At 33.9% G+C, this 17,113-nt stretch overlaps 2 protein-coding genes and 1 pseudogene across 3 annotated transcripts; all 3 read left to right on the top strand.

Moving 5' to 3' along the window:
* Positions 1-6,252: 6,252 nt before the first annotated feature.
* Positions 6,253-9,889, top strand: LOC111291944 (xyloglucan glycosyltransferase 4-like). Of its 2 annotated transcripts, none has more exons than XM_089767038.1 (5): positions 6,253-6,612; positions 6,983-7,621; positions 8,002-8,310; positions 8,526-8,930; positions 9,020-9,889. In XM_089767038.1, the coding sequence occupies exons 2-5, from the start codon at positions 6,986-6,988 to the stop codon at positions 9,653-9,655; spliced, it is 1,986 nt and encodes a 661-aa protein (XP_089623164.1). In that variant the 5' UTR covers positions 6,253-6,612; positions 6,983-6,985; the 3' UTR covers positions 9,656-9,889. The 2 variants fall into 2 exon arrangements, with proteins under 2 accessions (XP_089623164.1, XP_022739817.1); XM_022884082.2 differs by having other exon boundaries at positions 6,577-6,813.
* Positions 9,890-10,597: 708 nt separating this feature from the next.
* On the top strand, positions 10,598-11,780 carry LOC111291945 (protein VACUOLELESS GAMETOPHYTES-like; annotated as a pseudogene).
* Positions 11,781-12,516: 736 nt separating this feature from the next.
* LOC111292618 (uncharacterized) lies at positions 12,517-15,424 on the top strand. The gene is made up of 4 exons (XM_022885075.2): positions 12,517-13,070; positions 13,599-13,652; positions 14,513-14,572; positions 14,989-15,424. Exons 1-4 carry the CDS (start codon positions 12,753-12,755, stop codon positions 15,115-15,117), a joined length of 561 nt encoding a protein of 186 aa, XP_022740810.1. The 5' UTR covers positions 12,517-12,752; the 3' UTR covers positions 15,118-15,424.
* The last annotated feature ends 1,689 nt before the right edge of the window (positions 15,425-17,113 follow it).

Below are 17,113 nucleotides of genomic sequence, written 5' to 3'. Positions count from 1 at the left end.
AAAGAAACTGACTGACTACAAACAAAACTATGATGGATTGGTGAAAGTTATAGTGAAGTTGTCAATTTATATTCAAACTACTTTAAAACCTAGTAGTGACTGTGCTGTGATTGATGATTGCTTGTTTAATATGTTTAAGGAGAAAATCCAGGGAGAAGAAGCGTATAGTATATTTTAGTCAATTTTAACACTCCCTTAATCTTTTCTTCTATTTTTTGGTATTTAAGGCTGTCAGAATTTGAAGCTTGGTCACTGAAACTAAGAGTTTAATACTCTATTAACAGACCGCATGGCATTTGGCATCTCTTATTCTTCTTCTATAATATATATTAGTCAATTTCAACACCTACCGTACCATAAAATATTATATCAAAATATCTGTTCCTACCTCTATCTTTTATATGGCTACATACACCTAGATATGGGATGAGAAAGGAAACAAAGAAAAAAAAAGGGAGAAAAAAAGATAAAGATAAAGATAAGTCTTCCAGGGTACAACTTCATGCCCCTTGATAACATAAGTTGTCAATGGAATTGCATGCAACATAATGTGTAGCTGGGATCAGGAATCTTCAAGCTGTTTCATAGTTTCAAACTTCAATCCATTTTTTGAATGAAATGTTTGGACCTTGTGGACAAGGCCCACTGTAATGGGTTAGCATCCGTTTGAGAGAAGGAATAACATACTAGAAGCAAAGTGAACTGTGAACCATACATACATATAGTACTTCTTTTCGTTTTTCTTTCTAATTTTCATGGAAGGCTATATACATTCCAAACATTGACCCATAATCTTATGTTATTGCTACTACAGATCAACTTGTACTGCACCGGATTGCCTGCAGAAGTCATTTTCATATTTTTTTGTCTTCTTCCAATGGTTTTGATGATTAAAAAAAAAAAAAAAGAAACAGACCCAACTACCAAGGTTCTTATCTCGTTACCCACCTTGGAGCAAAAATTTTTGAATTTAAAATCTTATATTTGGAAAGAAAAAGATACTACAACCAAGTTGGATGATAATAGACTTAGTAATGTAGAAGTAGCAGTAATTTTTCTTTCATTGAAATTCATCTAATGATCATTTGAATTTCAAGTAATCAATGCAACCAAAACAGATTTATAAAGAAAAGAAAGTTCGTATAAGTTTATTAATAGTACAGGACTCACCAAACCACACGTGTCGAAGAGAATTGTTTGGTTAACATGGATCACCAGCTTTTATTTGTAAAACTAGACATGTGTAACATGAATCTACAGGCTAATGATCTTATGGCAAATTTTGTACGAGAACTTTGACAGAATAGGTAATGAGGAATCGGTCAAGTGATAAAAGGCCGCGGTGCGACTCTTTGAGGTCTTAAGTTTAAATCTCCTTCGGTTTTGGTTTTTCCTTGGTTGATGTTAACCGACCACTTTCAATATGCATCAGATCCTCTCTGAGCAAAGGAGAAAAATAACCAGTAGCTGTACAATGTGCATTAGCAGCTAGCTAATTATAAACTTTTGGCTGGAAGGATAACATTTCATGTACAGCAAATATTTGTTCAATCAATTGGAGTTGTCATTAGTGTGATTTTCAGGATGTTTAAGGTTACTATTGAGCAAGTCAAAAGACACAGGTAAGATGAATAATAGAACCTGAAATAATTGGAATGCTTCACTCAAACATAAATATTGCCTGATTTTGCATTTGCTTGATATCTTTTTAACCACATTTTTCAAGTAGTCCTACTCTGCTAAAGAAATGGGACATCTCACCAAACAGACAACTGACTAGAATCTCGACAAAAAGTTGAGGCAATCTCTCATTATTCTTATCTTAGCCATCCCCTTCCCATTCCTGTATCTACCAACTGCAACCTTTTTGTGACCTTTGAGGCTGTTTGTCTTCTCCTGATGATCTTTTTTCATTTTTTCATTTTTCCATTTTCTATTTCTTTTACCACAATAAACCTATTAACCCTTATTCTGAACAGTTTAGTATTGATTATAAGCCTTGGCAGTGAAAGTAGATTTTGGGGCAGCCATGAAGAGGGTTGTCTGTAGGTCAGGACACATTGATATTAATGCTGGTTTTGTCACTGCCATAATTCATCACTGTCATGGACAAATAGCAAATGTTCTCTGTCGGCATACAGCGATGCAGATGTAAATAGCTCTCTTGTTCATGTAGGTGCCATATGCAGTTTGTTTGTAATTAAAGACTAGGAATTTGTTGGTCCCCCATTGTTAACCATATGTAGCTTTGATCTTCTTTAATGTCAATTTTGGTTAATTAATTGGCTTTCCATTTAAGTCCACTGGAAGCACACATTGAACCCGAAATAAGGCAAAAATCCCATAAAAACAATGATCCTATCTCATGATTTCAATTGTTATTTTGCAAAGACAAAATAGATCACATCTTGATTTTGCTGACTGCTGAGTATCAAAACTTAGCAGTTTAGAGCTTGCTTTGAGTCTGGTTCTTGACTGCATTTGCTTCATGATTAATGAATCATATCTATATATACTCAGATTTTATATAATGATCTTACTGGCATGGAATGATGGAAATTTCATTTCTCTAGATTCATTGTTACAAAATATATTTGTGAATATAAAAAAAATCAGTCAATTAAATAACTTGGAAAACTTGAAATCACACTAAATTGCTTGGTACAGCCATGGCCACGGTAGCTAATCACATGGGAGTTGTAGCAGGAGACGGCATTCTCACATGTGACCATGCCAAAGCCAAATAGCCAAGGAGATCAACTCTTTTGAGACTCAAATATCTTACCTGCTACTTGTGGGCTTTCCTGGATGAGGCTTTGAGTTGCAAATGCTTGGTTGCTAGGACACACTACCATCTAAGATCATAAAATTGCAAACCTCATTTGTTTTCCTTTGTATTTAATGAAAATTACAAATTTTATCCATATTTTGAAATTTTTTCTCATTTTTATTGTTACCTCACGAGTTTCATTTATTATTATCGAAACGTATTCTTCTAATCTGCCTAACAATCTGCCTAACACATTCAAAATTGTACTAAATGACTAATAAATATGATTAATTCATTTTTTTTTCTTAATACTCTTTACACGTGTGGTAAAACACTAACTGTAATAACTAACAAACTTTTAACATATGGGATGATAAAATTAATAGAACAATGTCCCCACAAAAGGGTTGTCTTAGTTAGGCTTCACATGGAGTACCCTAAACTTTTAAGTTCTTCATACCCCACTCCACTATTGTCACTACTTGTATTGTTTACTTTATTTTTGAAAGTGACAAAAAGAGAAAAAGAAAATTAAATCAAGGTTTCAATTTGGACGAGGAGAAAATCAAGCCATGTGAGCTTCTACATATGCTTCCATTTCAATTTGTCTTGTTTTCAATCTCATATATATTCACTGTTTGTTAACAATGAAATACACAATTTGTTGTTATTCAAATACTAGCATAGATGTTTGGTTAAATCGAAAAGGTGTACGTATTATAATTTTTATTTTGAATTTTTAAATATCGTACAATTTGTTTTTAAATTTCTAAATTATGTATTATATTAATTTAAATTTTAATTATGTTAATTATATCAACTTATATATATAACGTTATATATATATTATCAAGTTATTTATTCACTATACGTATTATTAATATCTTGTTTAATATAAATTAAAAAAATATATTTTTACCTAAATCTTAAAAATTCTTTAGAATTGATAAATATTTTTTGTCTTATAGTATTTATATGAAGATTTTTACAAAATGTTTAACATTTTTATGTGAAAAATAACATGCATATAATAAAATTAATTTGGTTAGATATCATATAAACGAATTAAATTAATAATGTTAGAATTTAGAATTAAAATATTATATTATTTAAAAGTTTATGATAAAAATTATATATTTTATTTTTTAGGTACCAATTTATTCATTTTATCAAAATTCATATACTAAAATTGTAATTAACTCTATTATAATCTATACATTAGTAGAAAATAATGTTGCTTCATTTGATTCCCTACAATCATGCGGCCATAATATTTTATTCTAATTTTCTCTCTCATATTTTATTAATTAATTTGTAATATTAAAGAGAATAGGAATCTTTTAATAGATTTGGATATTCCTCTTAAAGAAACCATAATAAAAACTTGAAATTTTATAAAAGAATATGCGTATAAGCTAAAATGGTACCATTCTAGCATATGATTCAAACATTTGGCTTGATAATTTCAAATACAACACAGTAATATAATATGAAAATGATATGAATAAAAAATACTAAAATAACACGATTTTAAAATTTTAATTAAAATCATAAATAAATTTAACAAAACCAAAAATATATATTTTATATTTTCGTACTAACACGAACTTGAACACGTAAATTTTATATAAAATTTAATATGAATAAACGAATTTTTAATATTTTATATGACATGAATATACAAATTGTCAGATTTACATTTGGAGAAACCCATAATTTAAATTTTCTTCTAATTTTTTTTATTTTTTATATTTAAAAATGTTTGTGGACACCCTGCAACATTATTTGCATCAGTTACTATTAGATAATAAATAGATGTAAATGTAGTCACGAGATATTATATATGGCACAAATTTATGTCATGCACAATCCATGTTTTCGATGAGCAATTATGGTGTTCATGTACATGAGCAAAGTAGACCAACATGAACATGGCATTTCATGGACCACTGTTGTAGTGTTGTATCATCTTCATTATTATTTGTCACTCAAATTTTTTGCATCAAAAAGTTTGAATGATTTCATCACACATTTAATACCGATTTTTTTCTTATTTCATTTTTCAATGTCGAAAATCCTACTTGTGTGAATAAATTTGATGAAGTGAGAAGCGTAACCACTTATAAACTTGACCTAAGAAAAAATTTTCCTTGATTTCTCCATGTCTTTGTGCATTTTAAATTTGATTTTGGGTGTTATTGATGATTGAATTAGTGAAAACATTGAATGTAGCATTTGTAGCATCCCAATTTTATATTCGGATATCGTAAGAATCTATTATAATATATATGTAAAAATATAAATTTATGTAAAATATTTTTAATAAGATAAAATTGTAAAATCTTAAAATAAAATCGAATAATATTTTTTAAATTTGATGTAAATCTCTATAATTGGAATGAAAATCAAGTTTCGATTTTGAGATTTATGAATTTTTTCACAATATCCCAATATGAGATTGAGGCCATGACAACATTTATTATGGACAGAAATGCAATGGAGCAACAAAAAACATAGATTTTGTTGTTCGGTCACTGTTAATGCTAGTGGTTTCCGCTAATGAAATGCACAATCTAAACAAAAGGAAGGGGAAACAGATTGCAGAAAAGCAATACTATCGTTTGGGTCTGTATCCAATGCTGCCTTGGCTTGGTTTTGAGCAGTTAAGGTTCCCACAGGCCATAACCTGCGGCTTAGAATCGGGGAAACATAGCAGCCAGGGAATTTCCAAATGACAAAATAATAATAATAATAGCATTTCTGACCAAAATTTATATGTACCAAAAATGGTGAGATTTATTTGACTTTGCACATTTAATGCAGGAACTAGGCTGTCAATAACTTAATTTTCAGGTGTCTGTCAGTTCATATCTAGCTACGGAAGTTGAATATTTCAATACATGGTAAGTATTTAAGGACTTTCCTGTCTGATAGAAACAAAAAAAATTGGTTAACAAATAATATCGAGAGAAATATTTGATAAATTTTAGCAATTTTGTGTTTAACACGTATAAAATATAAAAATTATTATATAACAATTTACATTTATATTCCAAATATAAAATATAATTTTTTTTATTTTTTTCAAATTTATATATAATTTTTATTAAAATTTTAATTTATTATTTAAATATTTGTTTTATCGTATCACTATATCATATTCAAAATTATTCAATCTAATATTTGGTGCGGGAAACAATAGAAGTTTGAAATTAACCTTATTTTGGTAATTGTAGAATTGAAAGCTTAGTGAGCAGTTATGGTAACTTTGATAAGATACAGCTAGGCTTGGATTTATTTATACATTGTCTGGACAACTCATTGATACCGCGTAAACTTGATTAAATATGTCAACAAAAAAGAATCTATTCATATTGCCAAGACAGGAAAACGAAACTTCTTACTAATTGGTTAAACGAGCAGACAAGTTTGAATAAACCTGGAACACTTTTTTCCTGTGATCTGCAGTTTGCTTGTACGGCTGTACCTAGTTGTCATGAATCATAATTTGGTTTTAGCTTTACTAATTCTATCGTCGCAATTTCACCAATTTCGTATCCGATAGTATAAGGAGTCATATATATGTAAAAATTTAAACTTGTAAGAAAAGATCGTGAGATTTTGGATACTATTCATCAAATTTGGTTATTGTGAACATTGGTCAGATGTCAAAGGTGGATTGGTCCAGTAAAGCTTTTTGAAAGATCTTTCCATGTTGACTAGGCTTGGTTGTATCTAATCACTAATTACTTGTTTAAGAAACTTATATTTAATTTGATTTTGGATCTTCAAATTCTAATCGCAGAAAAAAGTAACAGGAAGAACTCTCTTCTCCTTTATTAGTAAGTTCACTGAAAGCATATGAGTGTTACTTCCTTTTCTCTCTCTATCTCTCTGTCTCTCTCTGTTTGCCAGCAAAACATACATTAGCATCATGGTTTTGACTTGAAAATCTCATCTGTCAAACCTTGAAGCATCCTTGCATCAGAATATCTGGATTCTGTTTCCGCTCTGTTTTCAGGAACCCAGCTTTCAGTAGAAAAGTATTGAAAACATATAAAAGCTGACGTATTTTTGTTTTCTTTGCTTTCCTTTCACATCTATGCTGCTTCCCAAATCTCAGAACTGAAAACCCAGTTCAAGTTTTTGCTTCTTTTCAAAACTTTTGATCTGTGGTGTTGAATCTATTGATTTTTTTCTGCTTTTGCTCAGGAAATGGCTCCAAGTTCAGTTGTTGTCACAATTGAGAAGCCTAATAACTTCTCTTTAGTAGAGATCAATGGCTCAGATTCATCATTACTTCTTGAGAAACAAAAAGCAGTTAGTCCCAAACAGTTTACTTGGTTTCTCCTTCTGAAAGCTCATAGAGTTGTTGCTGGTGTTTCATGGATGGCTATGGCTTTTAAAACCATGGTTTTATCAGTCAAGAAACGCATTGCATTATCTGATGTGAGTGAAGAAGAGGCCAAAGGCAGAAGATTGTATAGATTTATCAAAGCCTTTCTTGTTTTCTCTATAGTAGCTTTGGTAATAGAAATTGTGGCCCATTTGAAGAAATGGAATTTGAACCTGATACAGCCATGGGAGGTTCAAGGTCTTGTGCAGTGGTCCTACATGGCCTGGCTGTCATTTAGAGTTGATTATATTGCTCCTTTGGTGTTAACCATGTCAAAATTCTGCACTGTGCTATTCTTGATTCAATCTCTCGATCGGCTTATTCTTTGTCTGGGGTGTTTCTGGATTAAATACAAGAAGCTGAAGCCCAGAATCGAAGGAGAGGCTTATGACATTGAGGATGGCTCAACTTTCCCCATGGTTCTTGTTCAAATTCCTATGTGCAATGAGAGAGAGGTTAGAATAACACTTAACTTGCTCAAATTGGTTCATTTTTCCCTCTATATCTCTTTCTTTTCTGTTGCCAATCTGCTTGGGTTTATTTCTTCATTAATCCGAGTACAGAAGTTGCAGAAGGTTTTGAATTGAAACTCCTTAAAATCCACTAGATTTAAAAAGTTATTGTTTGTTTGATTCTGAATCTGCAGTAGCTTTTGGTCACTTTAGTTACTTGTAACTTTAAAGCTGCCAATTTTGTTTTTACTATTTGTTTAACATGTTTGAACATTCTTTTCTTGCTTTTTGGAACAAAAATCAAAGCCGTCAGTTTCATCATTCACTGTTAAAATTTTATTCAATTTGTTTCTGGATCTATTCTGAAGCAATTCTTGGAACAGGTATTTGCACAATCAATTGCCGCTGCCTGTCAGCTTGATTGGCCAAAAGACCGGATTCTTATACAAGTTCTAGACGACTCAGATGATGGAAATTTGCAGCTTCTAATTAAAGATGAAGTCTCCTCGTGGCGTGAGAAAGGAGTAAACGTAATCTACAGGCATCGGTTAATCCGAACTGGATACAAAGCTGGCAATCTTAAATCAGCTATGGCCTGTGACTATGTCAAGGACTACGAATTTGTTGCTATGTTTGATGCAGACTTCCAACCAAACCCTGATTTCCTTAAACAAACTATTCCTCACTTCAAGGTATCATATAAAATCCAATGGAAAGATAGAAACACTTGGGTTCTGCTGTGGTATATATGCACAGACTTTAACGCATACTTATGAGATACTTTTTGTGAGATAAAACTATAAGATCTTCAGTTAAAGTAGACAATACCTTACAGGTTAAGTACAGGGTCTTCACAGATTCAATTTAATGTCAGTAGTCACTTAAACAATCTTTTTGTTTATTGCAGGGAGATCCTGAGCTTGGTCTTGTTCAGGCTCGTTGGTCCTTTGTGAATAAGGATGAGAATTTGCTTACAAGGCTCCAAAACATCAATCTGTGCTTCCATTTTGAAGTGGAGCAGCAAGTGAATGGTGTTTTCCTCAATTTCTTCGGATTCAATGGGACTGCAGGTGTGTGGAGAATCGAGGCACTGGAGGCATCAGGAGGCTGGCTTGAGAGGACAACAGTTGAGGACATGGACATTGCAGTTCGAGCACACTTAAATGGATGGAAATTCATCTTCCTCAATGACGTAAAAGTGCTATGTGAGTTACCTGAGTCTTATGAAGCCTACAAGAAACAGCAGCACCGATGGCATTCGGGTCCAATGCAGTTATTTCGTTTATGTCTTCCTGCCATCATGACATCCAAGGTTCAGCTAGTTATTCTTTCTAGTATCTTCAATCCATTAGAATCTGTTGAAAGTACATGTAATTGACTAAATTATTTGTGATGGTGCAGATATCAATGTTGAAGAAGGCCAACTTGATATTTCTTTTCTTCCTTTTGAGGAAACTTATACTTCCATTTTACTCCTTCACATTGTTCTGCATTATACTTCCATTGACCATGTTTATTCCTGAGGCTGAACTACCCCTTTGGGTAATCTGTTATGTTCCCATTTTCATGTCTTTTCTAAATATTCTTCCTGCCCCAAAATCTTTCCCTTTCCTGGTTCCTTATCTGCTCTTTGAAAACACAATGTCTGTCACAAAATTCAATGCCATGATATCAGGACTATTTCAGCTTGGAAGTGCTTATGAATGGGTAGTAACCAAGAAGACAGGAAGATCATCTGAATCTGATTTATTGGCCTTGGCCGAGAGGGAAACAAAATCTTCAAATGAAGAGAAAATCCATAGGAGGTATTCTGAGTCTGGTTTGGAAATGTTGAATAAACTCAAGCAACAAGAAGTTCCCTCTGTAAAGAAGAGAAACAGGCTATATAGGAAAGAATTAGCACTAGCTTTCCTTCTACTCACTGCAGCTGCAAGAAGTCTATTATCTGCCCATGGAGTTCATTTCTACTTCTTGTTGTTTCAAGGCTTGACTTTTCTAGCAGTTGGCTTGGATTTGATTGGTGAGCAGATAAGTTAATAAGAGAAATATGTTTTATAGTGCATATACAGAGTTTGGACTGATTTCCAGCTCTATGACAATTTGGCTTGGATTGGAGCTGGATGTCAACACAGATAGAAAACACTGCTAGCTGAATTATTAGGCAAGGACTAAGAGATAAAGGTTGAATTTTATTGTATACTCCTATAAGTAATCTGTGTATGAATAACGATAATTCAATATGAAGTTTTCATTTCAATTTTCTTCATACAACTTTGAAATGGAGACACAATGATGTGCATTTATCACTTGGAGCATGTCGTTTCACCTTGAAGGAATGCAGCAAGAAATGGAATCAAAGAGATACAAGCTTCTTTGAGATATATGCTTCAGATGCCTAGCTGCCAATATCTATTGATAATTAAGATGGATTAAACTCAATTTAAATGACTCTTGTTTTCTGCAATTTTGCCATGGCCATTGCTACCTAGCAAAACGAACGTGCATGCATCCTTGTTAAACAATATAAAAGAGCTTCAAGAATTTGGAGTTTATGTGGTTCTTATAGTACTATATGCATAAAAAAAAAAAAAAAAGACTAGTCAGGTAATAGAAAATTGGATTCTAATGAAAATGGTTTTCAAGTTTACGATTAAGCTTTATCATTTTCTTTTATGGGAGTAACATGGTGATTAACTATGATGTAAATTCTTGTTGTGACATTGCAATACGTCAATTGCTCCGTCCTTTCAGCCCTGATTTTAGTACTTTTCTTGACGTGTCAATGTGAAATGGCAAATTTCCTCTCACTAACTACAAACTTAATGCAAAATTTCCAACAGCTGATCGAACTATTTGTTTCGGCAAGCCGCTTGTTTTTTTCCACTCCACCTTTCTTTGAAATGTTTAAAGATTTACGAAACCAAAGAGCGCGAAGAAAAACGCGTTCCATTGATTTTAGATGCCCTTGGAAGTCAACCACCTTGTCTCTTTTTGAGCTATATCAATTGAACACTTTCATTTGGTGTACTCTTCCTTTTCCATGGTAGAGAGATGGGAAAGCTAGGTAATGATCTACACATCCAGCACTTTAGCCATCCCCATCTGCTAGAGCTAACCAACCCTCAGACTCTTAACATCACTCCATGTTCAGGCTGCAAGCTCCAATCCTCCGGATGGATGTACACTTGCAAACCCTGTAACTTCACCCTACATACATCCTGCAGTCAACTGCCTCAACTCATCACCCATCCAGCCCATCCTGGCCACTCTCTGAGCCTCCTCCCAACCCCTGCCTACCCCATCGGCTATTTCAGCTGTGATGCCTGTGGTCAACACGGCCATGGCTTCAACTACCATTGCGATCAGTGTGATTTTGACATCCACACCATCTGTGCTTCCAAGCCACTTTTTCTACACCACCAAACTCATCCTTGCCAGCTTCAACTCTTCTTTTACCCTCCTTACCAAACCAAAGGCTTCTCTTGTGATGTCTGCCATCAGGTTGGGTCAAACCATTGGCTATATCGATGTAGTATATGTGAATTTGATGTCCATTTGACTTGTGCAAATATTGCAACTTTTACAAGCACGCCTAGACAAGCAAATATCCAGTTTCAGCCATGGACTTCATTTCCAGGACCAGCTCAAAACAATTTGCAGTATAGAAACGCGCCTGTACAAATGAATAATCAATCTTACATGCAGCCTCAGAGCCAAAACAATGGAACAACCATGTCAAGAAACACTTTGATGAATGTTGTTCTTGGGAGCTTTGTAGAAGGCGCAGCACAACAAGTTGGCCAGAATTTTGTGCAAAGTTTGCTGGGTGATGATTCCAGTAATGGTGGCAATTAAATGGTGATTGGTGACAATGGAGGCAACAATTCTTCTTCATCTACACTTGGTATTGGATTTTCTCTTCGGAATGTTGTATTCGGTACCTCCTGACCATTGTCTGAAAATTGGATGATCATCAAGAATTCAAAACGGGCAATCAACCGGTGCAATTGGTGTACTGGGGTAAAACAGGAGAAAAATAATAATAATAAAGTTGAATTGCCTTTTTTTTTTCTTGTATAAACTTTTGTTGTGCCATAAGGCCATATCTTAAAAGGTTGAAGTCTTTTGTTTAATGTGAAAAACAACTTCCTTTAGTTTGCAACTGCCAATGGTTTTTCTAATTTCTTCCTAAATCAAACTTCTTGTTGCTACTTGCCAAGCCATAAAGTCAAGTTGAACTTCTTCACTTTTACATGAAAAAAAAAAGGTGAAGTAGTAAAAGCTGTGATAAAGAATTAAAAGGCAAAGCTGGGACTGGGATTCAAAACTCAATGGGTGGGTGAATTGTTGGAGCCTTCAAAAAATCTTGATTTCAAACACATGCATGCACTTATTTAGGCAGGAATGGGGACTCAAATATTAACTAAGATAACAGGTTTTTTCTATTAATAGATCTGTTATCTTTAAATCTCTTAAAAATAATTGAGCGAACTAAATTCTTAAATATTTATGCCAAGAGCATTAGAAGAATCTTTTATGTATGGATTTTTATTTTCATTTTATAATTTTAATAATATAACCAACATAATGCATTTTCATTATATTTCCTTTATTTCTCCCCTAAATTTGCTTTTTCATTTGTATCCTTTTGTTATCCTCTCATTACACCCATTTTTAGGTAATTGATTGGAAGCCATGTCCTAGCTCAAAAAATTTTTTAATTTATATCAATAAATTCACTAAACTTTGTTAATTATATAAAAATAATCATCTAATAAATTTCATCCAAAATTTTTTTTTAAAAAAAATGACTTGGCTGCCAAAAGTAGGCATAGCCAAGCCAAGTCTAATTGTGCTTAGCATTTCAAGTTTCTAGCTCACACAATTAAAATAGGAAAGAATAGACAGGATGAATGACCCATATCCATTGCATACCAAATGTTTGGTCCAAACACGCACAACAGTAAACCCCTTACCCATGGAGACTGGGAGAGACAAAAGGCCCAACAAAAACGTAATCAGAACACCCTCTTCTTCGGAATTCTGCTTCAGATAACGCAACAAAGAAAAACTGTTCCACTGCTCAGTTGAGTTCTCAACCCAAAACCACAAATAAGAAAGACCAACTAGAAAAATGGCAACACTACCGGCATTTTCAACTCCTCTATGTTTAATCTCCAAAACCCATTTCAACACTCCTGAAAGACTCTCCTTTTATCTGAACTCTATCCATTTTCAGACCAAAGTCTGCAGCTTTTCTTTCAACAACTTATCTTTATCCTTCAAGAAGGACAAAAATCTGTATGGGATTTGGAAACTGAAGTCTGCTGAAGAAGAAGCAGCTGTTCCTAAACAAGAACAACAAGAAGAAGATAAAACAGCTTCGTCTGAAGAACAAGAGTCAGTTTCTGTCCCTGTCTCTCCTTCAGACGCTCTCAGAATGTATTTCCAGGTCTGGGTTTTTTATACTGTTTCTGTTAGTTAGTCAGAGCCGGCTTCTTTTATATGTGTTAACTATCAAAGACCCTCTTTTGATGTAACAAAGTTTTGTTGATTGAGTGACATAAGTTTGGGTTTTGAGTTTTATTTTGTTACTCTTGTAAAGTTTCATTCTTTTGATAGTTATTAGATAAAAGCCTTCTTTGTAGAAGTTGATAAAGAATGAGGAATTGTTGTTACATTTCTCATATGGTTGCTTTGGAGATTGACTGCGTTTTGAAATTGAGCAATATCTGCTTAAATGTTTCTTTCTGGATAAGTTTCTATCTGCTACTGAATTCTGGAGAAGTAAAAAATTTTTGCTAGTTACTTGAAGAATCTCTCCTACGTTTACATCTTTCTAGTACTTAGTGCATAGAGTTCGAATTTTTTGAAATTGAGCAAGAATTGGTTCCTTTTGACTAGTTTGGCTTGAATTTTTATCTGTATGGTTGACCTGTTTATTAATAGGTCACTGATAATCAATCTTGATTGCTTGAAGGCAGATGGAACCTTGAATGAAGCTGAAATTACAAAAGTGACTAAAGCATTAGAGGTACTTTTAACCTTCTGATTATTGTTTTATTCGTGTATTTGGGATACTGAGGCATGTTTTCCCCAAGCTTATTTTCTCACTTCCTTCTTTTCCCTTATTAGCATAAATTATGTATGGCATGTTGATGCCAAAAGACCCCTTCCTTTCCTTCTTTCTTATCTAAGGAATTGATGAGACCATTCACTGCTTTAGTTTTCCATTGTTTTGTGCTAGCTTACTGAATTTTTTGCTAAGAGATGTAGTAAGTGTATGGAGACTTGCATTCAACCTACGAAGTATTGTCCGTTCTAACCCGAAGATGAAAGATGGGAGGGAACTGAGTTGAATGTTTTATGTTTAGCTGATTTTGAGGTTAAACTGTTTAGGCATGCCACAAATATAAGTCTGAGCCTATAGGATATCTTGCTCTTAGCTCTGAATTCAAATGTTAATTTGGTCTAGATATAAAGAAAATTATAGCAACATGAAACTTTAGGTTTTACCTTTTGCAGACCATATGATCATTTGTGATAGGCAGGTTGATGGATTTATCTTCAAATTGATACTGATCTCTACTTCCATGACGAAGGGGAAGAATCTAATGTCTTGTTTCAGCTAATTCTATATCTGGAGTGCAGAGCTTGGGCTAGTGTTTCACTCAATCCCTTAGAGAATGGCTTCCTGTGGGGCTAGATTTCACATTTTACTTTCCTGCTCCTGCTTCCCTCCCATAAGTGTTGTCAACCAAAAACAAACAAGAAAAGCTAATTTTATCTGTTTATTTGTACAACTATATTTCCTTCGATATTCTTAATGGCAGGTCCTTTAATTTTGTTTGAGTATAAATCATGGAAATTGGATGATTTATTTGCTCCTTTTAGGAAATTGAAGGCATTTCCAACTTGAAGGTTCAAATCCTTGAGGGTATTGGTATGGTTGAGGTTAGTATTAATTAGTTGTTGCTTGATTCGTCTTCATCAGTGTTAGTTAGTTGTTGCTTGATATGTCTTCAAATTCAAGATTTCCCATGAGCAAATTCTTTGATCTGTGTGGACATAAAGCTTAATTTCATGGTCAAACAAACAATAATGATACATTCTGATATATGTGATGGAATGTGGGCTTTTCCTTTCTTCCTGATTCTTAATCAAACTTTTCATGCAACATTAGATTTTCTATGAGACCCTTAGGTAAAAACTGACTACTAATATCCAGGGTTTTCATGCATATTCCTGTACCAGCCCATGTTTTATTCACAGAGTTATCCACATTTGACTCATTCCAATTTATGTGTAACTTTAGCAAGAGATTTCAGTACTTGCAACATCGGCAATGACCCTTTTATTCTCCTTCTCAGTTAACAAAACAGACAACAGTTCAAGCTACAGGAGTGGCTTCCAATTTGGTTGAGATCATACAAGGTGCAGGATTCAAGTTACAAACATTGAATTTGAGTTTCGATGATGAAGAGGATGTTCTTGCCTAGATCATGTATTTAGATTGCAAAAACTACAAAAGAGAAGAATTTGTATCTTTGAAGTCCTCAGCTCCTTTTTGTTATCTCTCTCTCTTTTCTTTTTTTTTTCCCCCCTTTTAATCACAAATTATAGTTAACATGAAAACATCATATTCTTGATATCGAATTTTTTTTCAAAATTATCTGTAAGCCTTTGCATAAACGCCTTGAGCTGTCACATTATTAATGTAATAGAGAAATAAGCAGAGGCATTTGTGGTTTTGTTCTCCATTAATGCCAATTAAGAAAAGCTGATCTGAAGCTCTTTTCGGTTCCATTTCATCTGTCAAGCAATGGCTTGGGGAGCTATGTTATTCATTCTAGAGCCAAGATTCATTAACTTGCATAATGTCCTTGCTGGTCCTAACGCTGCAAATATCCTGCAGGAAGCATTACTGCATGGTTGCAGGCATTCATTTATGGAAGATGTTATAAACTTGTAATCACTAATCCTTTTATCACAACCCTTAGTATTTTAAATGTACCACAAAAGAAAATAAGCTTGCCTCTGAAATGTTCTGAGTCGCCAATTTCCTTAGTTATGCTCAAGTTATCAAGTCAACCATAGAATTTGTTCGTCTTGTCATACTCGTTAGAACTAACTCATGTCCAATAAAGGCCCCTAATCTGATCATGCCATAGACCTTGTCCCCGAAGAAAGCTCCAGGCCCCAGCCCATGTCCCACTCCAACTCATCACCTGGTCCACTGTAATTGCTCTCATCACTCAAACACATCTCAAATACATACATACATACATATATGCATAGTTTTATGTATGCATATACGAAATTGAGGCTATGTAGCAACTTGATTCTGCATTACATTCACGAGTGTCAATACAAATAGCTTCATAGAGTCAAATGGAGCTGTGCAGATATTTCTTTGGTGGAAGGATTTTAAGTGTCTGGTCTTCCTGTGAATACTATACTACTCGTAAATGAAGTTTTATTTGTTCAATGTAAAGAATTCATCAAGATACAAGAGTCAAGTCAACCTTGTTAACAGCATGCAAATATGAAGTTCGCCCCTTGCATCATCCTGGGATTTACATATACCACCCATTTCTCGGGTCACTGTTTACCTCTAGGACCCACTACCTTGCATTACCTACTGGATTAAACATCTCTGACACAACAAAGTAGAGGAAGTACATTGACTTTGCAATTGTTAATTGTCTGATTCTAGGGTTTGAATATTTGGAAAAAAAAATTTTCTAGGAAATATAAACAAAACAAAGCAACTTGATTTAGAGATTATCAAAACTAAATCAGGTCATTCAAATTTAAAAACGGTTGACAGTGGTTAAATATTAAATAGCATGAAGAGTGGCGGACCAAATGCCTTGTACTAACTCCTTTTTTAATTTTGTACGGCAAATAAAAAAAAAGTTTGACAAGGAAAATAATTGAACCTACTCTAATGGAAGTGAATGAAGATCTTGACAACAACACGAAAGCAGCACAGCAAAGTTCTAGCTGGCAGCTACTAGCCCAGTAATGATGACCCTGGAGTTTTCTGAAAATAAGAGCCTGCTGCAGTACTACTATGCTGTACCTTTTAGCTTTGTCCTTCGACCTTTATATGCCGTGTGAAAATATCGCATCAACCTCTTCAATTCTGAAGTAACAAATGCCAAGGTTGTTACTTTTTATCTGCTTTGTACCTCAACAAATCATATGTGCAAACCTTGAGTTACTTGCAAGAAATCCATGTCATGCTCTTTCATTTTTCGGGGAGTGCATGTCCTTTTCCTTTTCTTGTGATATGAATAATAACTTTTAACTTAAAAAATCTTACAATATCAAGCTGTTCAACTGTTTAACTGGGACCTAAAAAACCAGCTCATACTTCAGATGCAGGTACATTGATTTGGGTAAAACCTGGAAAAACTGGTAGATTCGATCTCAATCTGGGCCATGGGCATGTATAATGATGTTTTCGGTACTCGTTTGTCTTATGTCTTG

The sequence above is a fragment of the Durio zibethinus genome, chromosome 10 (assembly GCF_047325235.1).
Source record: "Durio zibethinus cultivar Kanyao isolate XHJ-2024 chromosome 10, ASM4732523v1, whole genome shotgun sequence".
In the NCBI taxonomy this organism is placed as follows: domain Eukaryota; kingdom Viridiplantae; phylum Streptophyta; class Magnoliopsida; order Malvales; family Malvaceae; genus Durio; species Durio zibethinus.
The sequence above is the reverse complement of the archived record's forward strand: the minus strand, read 5'-3'. Positions and strand labels throughout refer to the sequence as shown.

Bases quoted from the DNA above. Each gene is read 5' to 3' on its own strand.
- LOC111292618 (XM_022885075.2), top strand. From the start codon at position 12,753: ATGGCAACACTACCGGCATTTTCAACTCCTCTATGTTTAATCTCCAAA. The intron at 13,653-14,512 runs GTACTTTTAACC...TGCTCCTTTTAG, and splicing joins AAGTGACTAAAGCATTAGAG to GAAATTGAAGGCATTTCCAA. The intron at 14,573-14,988 runs GTTAGTATTAAT...TCTCCTTCTCAG, and splicing joins AGGGTATTGGTATGGTTGAG to TTAACAAAACAGACAACAGT.
- LOC111291944 (XM_089767038.1), top strand. From the start codon at position 6,986: ATGGCTCCAAGTTCAGTTGTTGTCACAATTGAGAAGCCTAATAACTTC. The intron at 7,622-8,001 runs GTTAGAATAACA...TTCTTGGAACAG, and splicing joins CTATGTGCAATGAGAGAGAG to GTATTTGCACAATCAATTGC. The intron at 8,931-9,019 runs GTTCAGCTAGTT...GTGATGGTGCAG, and splicing joins CTGCCATCATGACATCCAAG to ATATCAATGTTGAAGAAGGC.